General features: G+C 39.8%; 1 protein-coding gene across 3 annotated transcripts in view; it reads right to left on the reverse strand.

Moving 5' to 3' along the window:
• The window catches only part of GRID2 (glutamate ionotropic receptor delta type subunit 2), a gene marked incomplete at both ends in the record, with an annotated part of 1,485,932 nt that extends 1,477,168 nt beyond the window's left edge, over positions 1-8,764 (reverse strand). For all 3 annotated transcript variants that reach the window (XM_080697615.1, XM_080697616.1, XM_080697614.1), the window contains one exon: positions 8,677-8,764. In XM_080697615.1, the coding sequence (XP_080553741.1) occupies positions 8,677-8,764 (88 nt within the window). The remainder of the gene's footprint in view (positions 1-8,676) is intronic.
• Positions 8,765-11,458: the final 2,694 nt, after the last annotated feature.

The raw sequence follows: 11,458 nt of genomic DNA on the forward strand, positions 1-11,458 counted from the left end.
TCTTCTTTCTCTTATTTTGAACCCCCTTCCTCTCCCTGACCTCCACATGTGCATGTTTAGGAGCTTTGCTGCCCCCAAACTTCTTCCCTTCCTTCACTTAACAACCGTAGTTACAATGATGAACTTCAAACATAGAGCTCAAATCCCAAACTTACCCCTACATTACAGACTTATATAATCAACTTCTAATTATAATTCTCAAATGTGATGTCTAGTATAAATACAAAACAACAAACACAATTTTGATTTCTACCTAAAATGTGCTCATTTTCCTCTATACCCACTTCTAGTTAATAGTAGCACATTCCACCCACTTGCTCACGTAAAATGTCTCAGAAGCCTCTTTACATACTGTGAATTTCTCCCACCCAGACAAATATATAATAAAACCCTGTTTCTTCCATCTTTAAATTGCACACACCATCTGACAATAGCTGTTATATTTCATCTACCAACTTGATTTGATTCACTGTCAGCCTAGATTTCTTCTCTATCTAGTCTCAAAAGAGAAGGTAATCTTTCTAAAATATAAGCCACTTCATACTATGCACTTAATCTCAACCCATATATACCTGAAAGTCTAGATCCTTTATCATGACCTGTAAGTCCCTACAGGATCTGCCCTAGTTGCCTGTGAGACCTCATTTCTTTCTACTTCCTGCTTTGCTCATTAAACTAGACTCAAATTAGCTTTCAAAATGTCCCTTAAACAAATTAATCAGATCCCTTAGTGTCTTATCTCATGCCCGTTGTCCTTCAAATGCCCTCTGCCTAAATTTCTTCACCAGATATCCATGTGGCTCACTTCCTTTCTCTGAATCAAGTCACTTCTCCAAGAATCACCATCTCAGAGAGATCTTCCCTGACCCTGATCACCCCACCACACCCCAAATTGCATATCTCATTACCCGTAAGTCATTTATTTTTCTTCATAGCATTTATCATGACCCAACAGTATATCATACATTTTCTAGTTCATCTAGTGGTATTTCCCAGGAGAATAATATATTCTTAAATGCCAAGACATAGCTTGCTTGTTCAACCTTTTAATTCTAGGAACTAAAAGTAGTAAGAATAGGTTCAGAAAAAAAAAAATTATGAAATGAAAGAACATTCTTCCAGTGCATACACATTGAATGTTGGCTATAATGTCTGTATTAGCCAATAGTTTAAGAAATATCAAATTATGACTATATATATATATATATATATATATATATATATATATTGCAGTATTGGGAATTGGACCCAGGGGCATTTTACCACTGACCTAAACCCCCAGCCCTATTATTTATTCTTTATTTTGAAACAGGGTCTCACTAAGTTGCAGAAAGCCTTGCTAAGTAGCTGAGGCTGGTTGAAAATCTGTGATCTTCCTCTTTCAGCCTCCCAAGTACTGGGATTACACCATGCCCAGCTTGGAGTTATAATTTGTATAATGGAGCAAATATCTTATTTATGGTTACTTAGAAAAAAAATGTTACTTAGAATCAAATAAATACTTTAAAAAGAACAGTTTGAGTTCTTTTTTTGTATGAAGAAAAAGTATTAACAATTCTATTTTAATAAAATTACTTGACTTTAATTAGTAACATTTATTAGTAAGAAATCAGAATGGAGTGATTTAAGATTTTTTAATATGCAAAGGAAATCCTTAAGGATCTTTGCTTCTGGTGATTGCATTTCTTCCATCTACTTAGAAAGTTTTCAGTTAATCAACCCAACCTCAGCTTCACATTGATGTTGACATGGTGAACAATAGCAGGTAGAACAGGAAAATAAAGAGAAGAATCCAGCATATCGAATAACTTTGAATCAGTTCCTTCTTGATAGTTCACATTATTGACTGCTACCAAACTTATGTTAATATTTCTGGTATGCTTCCAGTTTGTAAATTTTATAGAGTAATATAGAAGATGGTAATTAGAACATAAGACTATTCATCCCTCCAGGTAGCCTAATGAGCAGGAGTTTATGGTATATTATAAGAGTAACTGTATGTAACACTTTAATGTTAATGTTAGACAAAGAAATCTCCAAAAGCAAAAATAAAAAAACCTAGACCTCTGAAATTGATCCTGGAGCTACCTAACAAATCTGATGAATAAATATATTATGTATAATTATTTTTGTAGAAAAAAGCATCTTCATTCTAAGGGGCCCATAAGTTGACTGATATAGGTTTATGTTCCTTATTTCTTCTTTTATTATTTAAAATTTCACTCTAAACCTATCACACATATATGTATGTATATATAAATATGTATAGTTAACAAATTTGATGATGCCTCTTCTCTGTAGTTCTTTTTGATATTCTCAATATAGACATTTTTCTTTTAGTTCACATCATGTATTTATTTGTTTTTATTGGTGTATTGCAGTCATACATCTTAATGGAGTACAAGATGTTAGAGGCATACATGCACACATCACTCCTTTAGCCTTTAACCTATCCTCACTCCATTCCCCTCCCCTCCCTCCTCATCTTTGGCTCAGTTATTGGCTTTGATACATTTGTTAATGTACATCATGTGCACCAGAGAATTTCCCTCCTCCCCCCTCCTATCACTTTCAGGTCATCTTATTTGCTCAGCAATGGTTTCTCCTTCATCTAGAACTTAAAAGAACATTAGTCTAAATCTTATTTTAAGATTAAAATAATGAGTCTGCCAGGCATGGTGGTGCATGTTTGTAATCCCCGCACTTGGGATGCAGAGAGAGGAAGATTGCACAGGTTCAAAGCCAGCAGCGCTGGCTTAAGAGACCCTGTTTCCAAATAAAAAAGTATAAAATAGGTCTGGGAGTATAGCCCGGAGGTAGAAGGGCTTCCAGGAGCCCCAGTATCACAAAAATAAATAAATAAATAAATAAATAAATAAATAAATAAATAAGACTAAAGAAATTTATCACTCAATTAGCTATTAATAAAACAACAATTTAGCTCCAAACTTTTAGATTCAAGCCTAGAACACATTTTTATTAGATTTTAACATTCCCTATTTTTCACATTCATTCAAAGTTTGTCATCTCAAAGGATAAAATTAATCAATGTAAATGACTAAAGTCCACAAATATCCTTAGGAATTAATACCAGAATTACTTCTGTATTTTTCTTTACTCATTAAACATCCATCAGATTACTTAATTTTACTGTTTCATATATATATATATATATATATATATATATATATATATATATATATTTCCCTCTAGTGACTATTAAGTAATATTGGCATAGGACAGTCTAAGATAAACTTTATTCATTTAACCTTGCATTCTGTAGTTAACATGATTTTATAATGCTCAAGCTAAATGATCAAATTGAAAGTTGACCTAAATTTCATCCTCCATTATTCTTATTAATGAGAATACTATCAATAATGTTGTGCTTCTTTTAAAAAACAAAACAAAACCTTTTAATGAAAAAAATTAATGAGACTACACATTGGTTTTATATGGTCAAACGAACCCTATGGTTGTGGTAGTGAGAGTGTGAATGGGGTGTCTATGCAGGTGATGGATACAATACCTAAACTGAATATTAATCAGGTAAAAATCATATGAAGACATGTATAATCACTTAACTCAATTTTGGCATTATGTTTAGCTTATCTGTATTTGTCTTCAAATAAATATTTCATTTAAACTCCATTTATGTATGCTTCAAGTCACAAACATCAATCAGTTGGGAACCTCAGGAATCCCATAGATAAGAGAACCACCAACTGTCTATCTAGATAATATTAGGTGTTGTCATGTTCTGGAATAAAATGCTTTTAAGAATAAGAGACAAGGATAATATTTACTTCACTAGCTTGAGGATACAAACCACCTGTATCTTAGAACAACACAAACCTCATTTAAATGACATTTTTGTCTGAGACTTAAAAAAAACTACTTCATGTGGTTTTCAAATAGAACAACAATACAGCTCAGAATGCAGTGACACCTAATGGCAAAGATATCTTCATAGGCCAGAGATGTATTTTCTAATAAACATTGTATTTATGACATCACTAAATATTGCTACTTACTAATATGCTGTCTATAATCTGAAATACAATAGTGATCTGAAAGAAATGAGAATTCCTAGTAAAACTACAAAAATTAAATATGTACAGAGACAAACAACTACTGGACTATATTGTTTTAGAATTATCATATCCATTAAGATGAACTTGTATTGTAGTATGATAAAATACACCTTAGAGATCAGAACTGAGTGAAATGTTCCTTCCATTGTCCCTAACTAATTCAACTAGTTTCTATTTAGGATAAGTCAAAAGTTAATCACCTTGATTTTTATTCATATTTGAGTTAAAATATACAGGAAATATTTAGTGGATGTGCTTGTCACCTGAAGTAGAAAGCCAAAGTCGTTAGTGACATGGTTATTAGTTGTATCATATTTGTTACTTTTGATTAATAGCAACATTGTCTAGCTTAATGCACACCTGAATTGTGCTTCAAATAACTGTATTGATGATATAAAAAAAGACTAATAGTAAGGTATGTGTCTTAACAATTTCTAAGTTTATACTTTATCCAGAGCTTACAGAGCAAAACACTACTATAAGCAGCAAAAGAATGAAAAACAAAACACTACCACCAAAAAAAAAAAAAAAATTGGCATATTCAGTGAAGATAGTTCCCCTTGACTACTGGTGCAAATCATTTATAGAGTTGAAAAGAAAACATCCAGGTAAAAGACACAGTATACCTTTTGAGAATATACTTGCATTCTGTACTTGACAAAATAGTCATTGGCTCAAAAGTAAAGAAAATTGATGCTTTAAATTTACCATCAACTGTTGTTTTTAACATGTTGACACATTTTACTCACTCAATTTTGCACTTTATCTTGAACATTCTCATGATGAAAAGATTTGGTGAAATGTCTCAAGCATCTCAAATACTCTGTGAATTGTCTTAGACTTCTCATAATATCAGAGTAAATGATAATGATCTTAGAGTATAAAGTATCATCTGCTTATGAGAAAATCATAACTAAAAGCTTCTTTCCTATTCCCTGTTGACATAAGGTATTTCATCATGACTGATAACCAAACTATGGGATGGATTTGTGTAATAAATGAATGAGTACATTACTTGAATGCTTCCTTGTAGTGATACATTACTGAGGATAATTTACAATCAGTTCTATGAACACAGGAACCAGATAACGAAATGAGCATATATTAAACTGTTAAAACATGAGATCCTCCATGCTAGATAGGAAGGGAAACACAAACTGTGCAGTTGACTGGAAATGCCACCTAATCCCTGCTTAATTAAAGCAGTGCTCTAAACTCCTGTTGTGTTTAGGGAGTAAAGAGTGTGGGACGACTGATGTATGAAGAAAATAGCAGTCAGCGTGGCTAATCTCAAAGACTTGGGAGCTTTCTAGCTACATAAATCAGAGCGACTTCTGAATAGCCTCATAAAACACCGTATCATTGCCATTCCACTCACGACTTTTTGGTTCTTCCTGCAGCATACAGATCATTAGGAAACTTCTAAGCAATCAAGTAATGTGGATCTGATGAAATTACTCAATCAATGCACAGGCTCAAAGTAGAAGCATAATTCAAAACTGCATAGTTTTTATATGTCTGAAGACCTTTTTTTAATCAGGGCAGAGAAGATCTCAATGGAGGCAATTCATTTTAAAAAACACTACTTATATGTATATGTGTGTACATATGCATTGAACAAACATATGTAGATAGGAAATATTTCTAAATATGATTTAAGAGAAATTCAAAGTAATTACAATATCATGCAGTTTCAGTGACATAATTTTCATTTCAGTCATTATGTTTTAACCATTAAATCACATCATTAGAGTAAGGTGATGTGCTCTCTAAAATATTAGAACTTAAAATATATAATTTACTTTATTAAACTACCTACATGAAGTAAAATCAAAAAAAAAAAGAAAGAGAAAAGGGGGTGAGATTTTTTTATACCTATAATCTGGTTTAACACCAAAAGGGTCCAGCTATTTAAAGAACCTTTTAGAACAGCATCTTTTATCTTTCTAGATCACCTAAACTATCTCTTGCATATACTTTCTGCTTGGACACATCACATTAGGCTGGGAAACCCTTCATTTCTATATAACTCATTCAATCCCTAGAGTTGAAGTATTTCCTTTCCCTACAGTCCCATAAATTTCATCCCTTTAGTCCTAAACTAATACATTTTTCCATACTCATAATTCTCACCTTAAATATTTAAATGAAAACAATCACCTAAAGAAAATTCTCTTTTCCTATTTAACTAAGTAAGGAAACTGATCCAATGCATGTTAACTGTTGGCTTACAACTTTAACATGGATATTCAGGTCTGAATTTACTATAGGTTTGCTGACAGTGGGAGCAGTAGAAGACAGGGTGTTAATCTCTGAGAAACAAACACATATGATCCATCTTTCAGAATATTATAAATGATATGTAGCTTTGGAAACAATCTGTTAGCTTCATTGTAATATTAGGTAGTCTGTAGTAAAGAAACTGTTTCTCTTGTTAATTGTACTAATTGCATTCAAGTCAAATTGTCTGAGAACTATTTCTTTTAGTAGGATATACACAATAATGCATACAACTAGATTTTGAAAGAAATCTAAATTGTACACATACTTTTTAAATCTAGTTATAAATAAGCCATTTCACACTGACTGATAACAGTATGCAAAGGAAAATAACATATGTGTTCTATTTTAAAACAAATAGCCAGGCTACATTGCAAAATAGTATACTTCTAGTAAGGAATAACACGAGCTGTAGGTGTTTGTAAATAAATGTATTTATCCTGTAAACTACAGATTAAGCAATAAAACAAGCCTTTATCCACAGGCTTTTCCTCCTTAGGGATGAAAAGCATAAGTCAGAAAAGCCCTTAATCATAAAATGAATACAAAGGTATATTGATTATAGACCTGCATCTTAGCTCCAGTCACATAACACATGTAAATATATGTCCTTTCTTTAAAAGAAGCATAGTTCAGTTCTGAACTCTTATCAGAACATTACTGCCCTCCTCAATGAGATCATCATTTCTCCCTGAAAAGTTCTGAACCCACAGGCACTGTTAGCCCCCAGGCGACACGGGTTCCAGCACGTAAACTATCTAATGCTTAATTGACTTATGCCCAAGCTCAAGGCTTTCTGAATCCTGACCTCATTACCCCTTGCACGGAAACATACAGTTCCATTGACATAAATGACAGAGAATGGCAGACATGTTTACAAAGATCGCCTCTGAGACCAAGAGAAGGGGCCCCCTGGAGCTGAGGGTCTGGTCTCCGTGGGCAGGAGCATCAGACAGGAGCCCCTTGCTTGGGATGGCACAGCCGCCACCGCCACCTGCGGCAGGTTCCCCACCGGGCCTGAGTGAGTGTGTGAGTGAGAGTGTGTGTGTGTGTGTGTGTGTGTGTGTGTGTGTGTGTGTGTGTGTGTGTGTGTGTTTGCGCGCCTACCGGCCGCGCATGTTGAGTCCATGGTGGAGGGGCAGGAGGACAGCAAGGGGAGATGCTGTGACCCATCTGCCCCCTCGATTTGCACAACACCAAGCCGTGTGGATGGATAAAAGTCCTGTGCCCAGAACAATTCCCCACGCGGGGCCTCACTGCAGCCCAGCAAAGGAACCTTGCTTGCCTGGGGAGGCGAATTTCCGAAAAGGAAATCGTCGCATTAACGCAGTAAAGGCAGCGAGGGAAGGTCTGCGCTCAGCTCACACGGATTAGCGAGTGAGAAGAGTTGGAGCCCGAAGCTGCGAGCGCCGTGCATGACAATGACGCGCGGCCCCGGCCGCCCCCGCCGCCGCCCGTCCCGGCCCGTCTGGTTGCCAATAGGTGGGGCCGCGAGCATCTCGGGCTGCCGGGGCAATCCTGCCCAGAGTCCGGCCGGCCGAGCCCCGGCGCCCTTGCATAGCAACTCGGAGTTGCCTACGGGGCGAGTGAGGCCAGGCGGGTGTGGACGCCGCAGCCCCGGATCGCCCCCCTTCCCCCGAGCGCCCGGGTCCACCTCGGCCGCCGGCCAGGCCCAGGAGGGTGTGCGGGGCTCCGGTCCTCCGCTGCACCGCCGCCAGCCTCCCGCCACCGCCTCGGCCGCTCCGCGGGAGGACCGCAGAGCCCAGAGGAGAGGGGAGGCTGGGGGCGCCGGGAGCCCGTCTCCACCGCCCCACGCGGCTGCGAACTCAGGCTCACGTTGCAAAACCACCTGTTCGATCCGAAGGGAGCTCCCCTCACCCCCACCCCGGCTCTCCTCTCCCGGCAGGTGACACCTCCTGGGGTCCCCCAAAGAGGATAGACACATAGATAGATATGCATTTTTTTCTAATGGAGCAAATGTACATCCGGGAAAAATATGGAAGGTAGAGTCAATTAAACTTCCTTCCTGACATACTCAGAAGCCCCGCGCTCCCAGCACACGCACACCGAGGGCAGTTCGAGACCCCCACGCGTTCCGCCCACGCTCCACGATCCAAGTCTCGGCTCGAGCATCCACATCCTCCCGAAAACTGAACAAGTGGAGGGAAGCGCGGCGGGCAGGGCGAGCAGCTGAAGCCACCTCCACGCAGCCACCCAGAGGGCGGGGAGGGGGAAGCAGAGGGAAAACACCTGCGAACCCACACCGTAAAAGTGGCCGCGGGCAGCGCCAACCTTTCCTTACCGATATGAATGATCGAATCCGCAGTCGCCGAGTCCCAGGTTCGAGACCAACAGACGGACAAAGCCAAGAGCAAGGGGAAAACTTCCATCTCCTCCTCTGCCGATTCTCTTCCAGGATGGATTTTCTTCCAGTGTATATATATTTGTTTTAAAAAAAAAATAATAAAAAACAGTCCAAAGAGTTTGAGGTCAGGATAGAGTTTAGCGCTGCTTTTTCCTTTTCACTAAATCCGCGCTGCCAGAGCGAAGCCTTTTATCGCTGCCGAGGAAGGCAGACAGAATGAGAGAAAGATCCCAGCCCGAGGAAACCTCCTTCGCAAAGCCGTGTCACTTGGAGGGGAATTTTGGCATCGCCAGAGTTGTTTGCAGTTTGGCTTTTAAAAAATGTATCCAGTCGCGGCTGCTCTCGGGCTGGGGGAAGAGGCTGGAGCTCACACCATCCCCGTCGCCGCGCGGGGGCCGCGGGTCTCCGGTCCCGGCTCCGCGGCAACTTCCAACACCCCCCTCGCGCCGGATGTGCCCCCTCCCGCCCCCGCCCCCAGCCAAAAAGCCCCCCCACCCCGCCCCCGTGGCCCGCAGAGAATCACTTGTCTTCGCTGCCAAAATCTAAGTGGGAAGGGAAGATTAGGAGATTCCAAGCGGAGCAGCCAGATTCCAGCAGGGAGGGGGGGAAAGCCCTCTCCAAGAGGGGTAGAAAAAGTGAACTTCAAGGTAATGCGGATAGTAATGCAGAGAAAATCCCCTTTCTGCGCGAGGCGGGGAGCGGAGCTGGCGAGGCGGGCCGGAGCCGGGAGCTCGGCGCGGTGGCGGGGGAGTCGCGCCAGGCGCGGGCAAGGGCCAGGCCGGCGAGGGAAGCCGCCGCGGGCTGCAGGATGCTTTTGAAGCGGCTCGCCGGGCGGGATGCAGGAAGCAAGAGCGAGCCTGGCAGCTTCAGCACCAGCCCCACGTTGCCTAGAAATGGATCACCTAGGAGAAGGAGCGAGCCCGCGAGAGAGCGGTGCTGTCAGGCGGAGAGAGGGGGAAACCGAGAGAGGAAGAGCTTCTCTCTAATAACCACCTCCTCCCCCTATCTGCAATACAAGGGAGAAACAAAATAGTGCTCTCATTTCCCTTGGAATCTTCAACCAGGACTGAGAGAAAGGCAGGACTCCAAGAGAAAAGACGTCGAAGCCTTTTATTTTTTTCCTCCTCCCCTTACAAGGTTAAATGCAACCTAAAAAAGCCACCCCACTTATTTAACCTTGCTATTCTCCAACAGGTATCAGACTTGAAGTCTCGATTCTTTGCAGTGAATTAGTCAAATTGGTTGAAAACAAATTAGGGACACCTGGTCACTTAGGGGAAAGGAGACCTAGAAAGCTTTTAATGAGATTTCAATTATAAAGTTATAAAAAGGAGAGAACGTGCTAATTACCTTTTTACAGTGATTTTTTTTTTTTCCTTCTGGCCTCCGGTGTATTTTTTTTAAGGCAATCAGAATACAGGGGAAAAAAATCTGATATCCTTTCTGTAGATAGACTTCTAGCAGACTAGAGAAGATCTTAAAATTTAAAATAGAATAAATAAAACAGAAATGTTTCAGTGAAACATGTGGTCAAAATAGTGCTTTGAGTAGCTTTAATAACCAATGCAGATAATTTCGGAATGGGGGAAGTTGGTTGGAAGAGCTAAGTACTGAATGACAGGCTCCTGGGCTCCAGTGCAAGGATTTTCTACAAGTTTATTTCTTATAAAATCATGACTATGCGACTGCTCTTAGAAATATAGAATTATATCAGTCTCATTATTATAGGCTAGGGATTTCTTAATACAACCAAATGACCTGTTGAGGTGATTAAGGGTACTCATATTGTTTCGATTATCCTTTAGGAATGTTGTTACTTGCGATGTATGAATGTAGAACTCATCTACCTTTCAGAGCCCTCTTTTACAAACTATTAAGTTTGACATAGCTTTTTTTTTTTCTTATTCTTTCACTCAAACCCATCTCTCTAGCTTGGTGAATTGGGTCATTATTGTTTCCAAAAATTACCTTCAATTCTTTTTCAAATGCCATTTCATGCATCGTGTATGTTTTCCCTGAATATTCTAGACAGTGTTGGGCTATTCTGTTGTTATTTATGTTATCTGTTCTTCTTGGAAGGTACACATTCACCCTCCCAACCATTCCTCTTCACCACCTCAAGGGCAGTAGTTCAACCTTTCCACATTGAGCGATGCCTAATCCTTTAATCGCATTTAAATGCATCCATCTCTGATCTCATAGAGCGCTCTGCCTTTACATTATTGTTAAACAGGACTACTTTGGAATTGCACAATCAATGCCTTGAGAATGAAGACCATAGTTCGTGCACATTTTATTCTGGGTAGCACTTGGTGGTGGGGTTTACTAGAGATCTAATTCATGGGCATTCTACCTTCAAGCCATGTCCCCAGCCCTATTTATTTATTTATTTATTTATTTATTTTTGGTGGTACTGGTGTTCCAGGAAACCCTTATAGCTCCGGGCTACACACCCCCAGACCTATTTTATACTTTTAGTTGTTGTTGTTGTTGTTGTTGTTGTTTATAAACAAGGTGTCTTAATCCAGCACAGCTGGCTTTCAACCTGCAGGATCCTCTTGTCTCCACCTCCCAAGTGCGGGGATTACAAACCCGGGGATTACAAACCCGGCTAATTTATTTATTTATTTTTGAAACAGGTTCTCACTAAGTTCTGAGGGTGTCACTAAGAGAGACCCTCTCTTAATAACTTAGTTATTGAGGCTGGCCTCAAACCTGT

The sequence above is a fragment of the Muscardinus avellanarius genome (assembly GCF_963383645.1).
Source record: "Muscardinus avellanarius genome assembly, chromosome: 6".
Taxonomy (NCBI): Eukaryota; Metazoa; Chordata; class Mammalia; order Rodentia; family Gliridae; genus Muscardinus; species Muscardinus avellanarius.